The sequence below is a fragment of the Temnothorax curvispinosus genome, unplaced genomic scaffold (assembly GCF_003070985.1).
Source record: "Temnothorax curvispinosus isolate PA1 unplaced genomic scaffold, ASM307098v1 QBEX01009947.1, whole genome shotgun sequence".
NCBI classification, from domain to species: Eukaryota; Metazoa; Arthropoda; class Insecta; order Hymenoptera; family Formicidae; genus Temnothorax; species Temnothorax curvispinosus.
The window spans coordinates 1-526 of NW_020219727.1; the positions used below are offsets into that span (position 1 = coordinate 1).

Genomic DNA, 526 nt, shown 5'->3' on the forward strand with positions numbered 1-526 from the left:
GCAATATTGTTTTAATTGGCCAGTTGGGTCGAAAATAAAACGACTTAATTTGAACTTTGACTTGGCAAGAAAGCGTCTACTTACAGGGAGGTTTCCATTTCTTAATTTCACACAACACGCACGCACGCACGCACGCACGCACATCCTAAAGTTACTCGTGAATTTTGTCAATGAATAAGCAGGAGCACATTGCGAAGCAAGAGCTATCTGGAGATAGCCAAGCTCGGTTACGAAGTTATTGCCAAAATGCCGTCGCCTAGATTTATAAAGAGCCACTTCCCTTTCACAATGCTTCCTGGACTTTTAGATGTTGTTTGAAAGGTAATAACTGAATGTAGAAAATTGAGGAATTTATTAGTATAATAAATGTCACCAAATGTTTATGACTTTACGACACTTTTTTCGAAAGGTCGTATACGTTGCTCGCAATCCGAAAGACGTTGCAACCTCTTGGTATCATCTTAATTATGCCATAAAGACTCTCTCTCTCTCTCTCTCTCTCTCTCTCTCTCTCTCTCTCTCTCTC

General features: G+C 40.1%; 1 protein-coding gene across 1 annotated transcript in view; it reads left to right on the top strand.

The window, feature by feature from the left end:
• Positions 1 to 182: 182 nt before the first annotated feature.
• The window catches only part of LOC112459577 (sulfotransferase 1A1-like), a gene marked incomplete at its 5' end in the record, with an annotated part of 3,299 nt that continues 2,955 nt past the window's right edge, over positions 183 to 526 (top strand). The window contains 2 exon segments of the mRNA XM_025023758.1: positions 183 to 321; positions 410 to 480. Of these exon segments, the coding sequence (XP_024879526.1) occupies positions 183 to 321; positions 410 to 480 (210 nt within the window).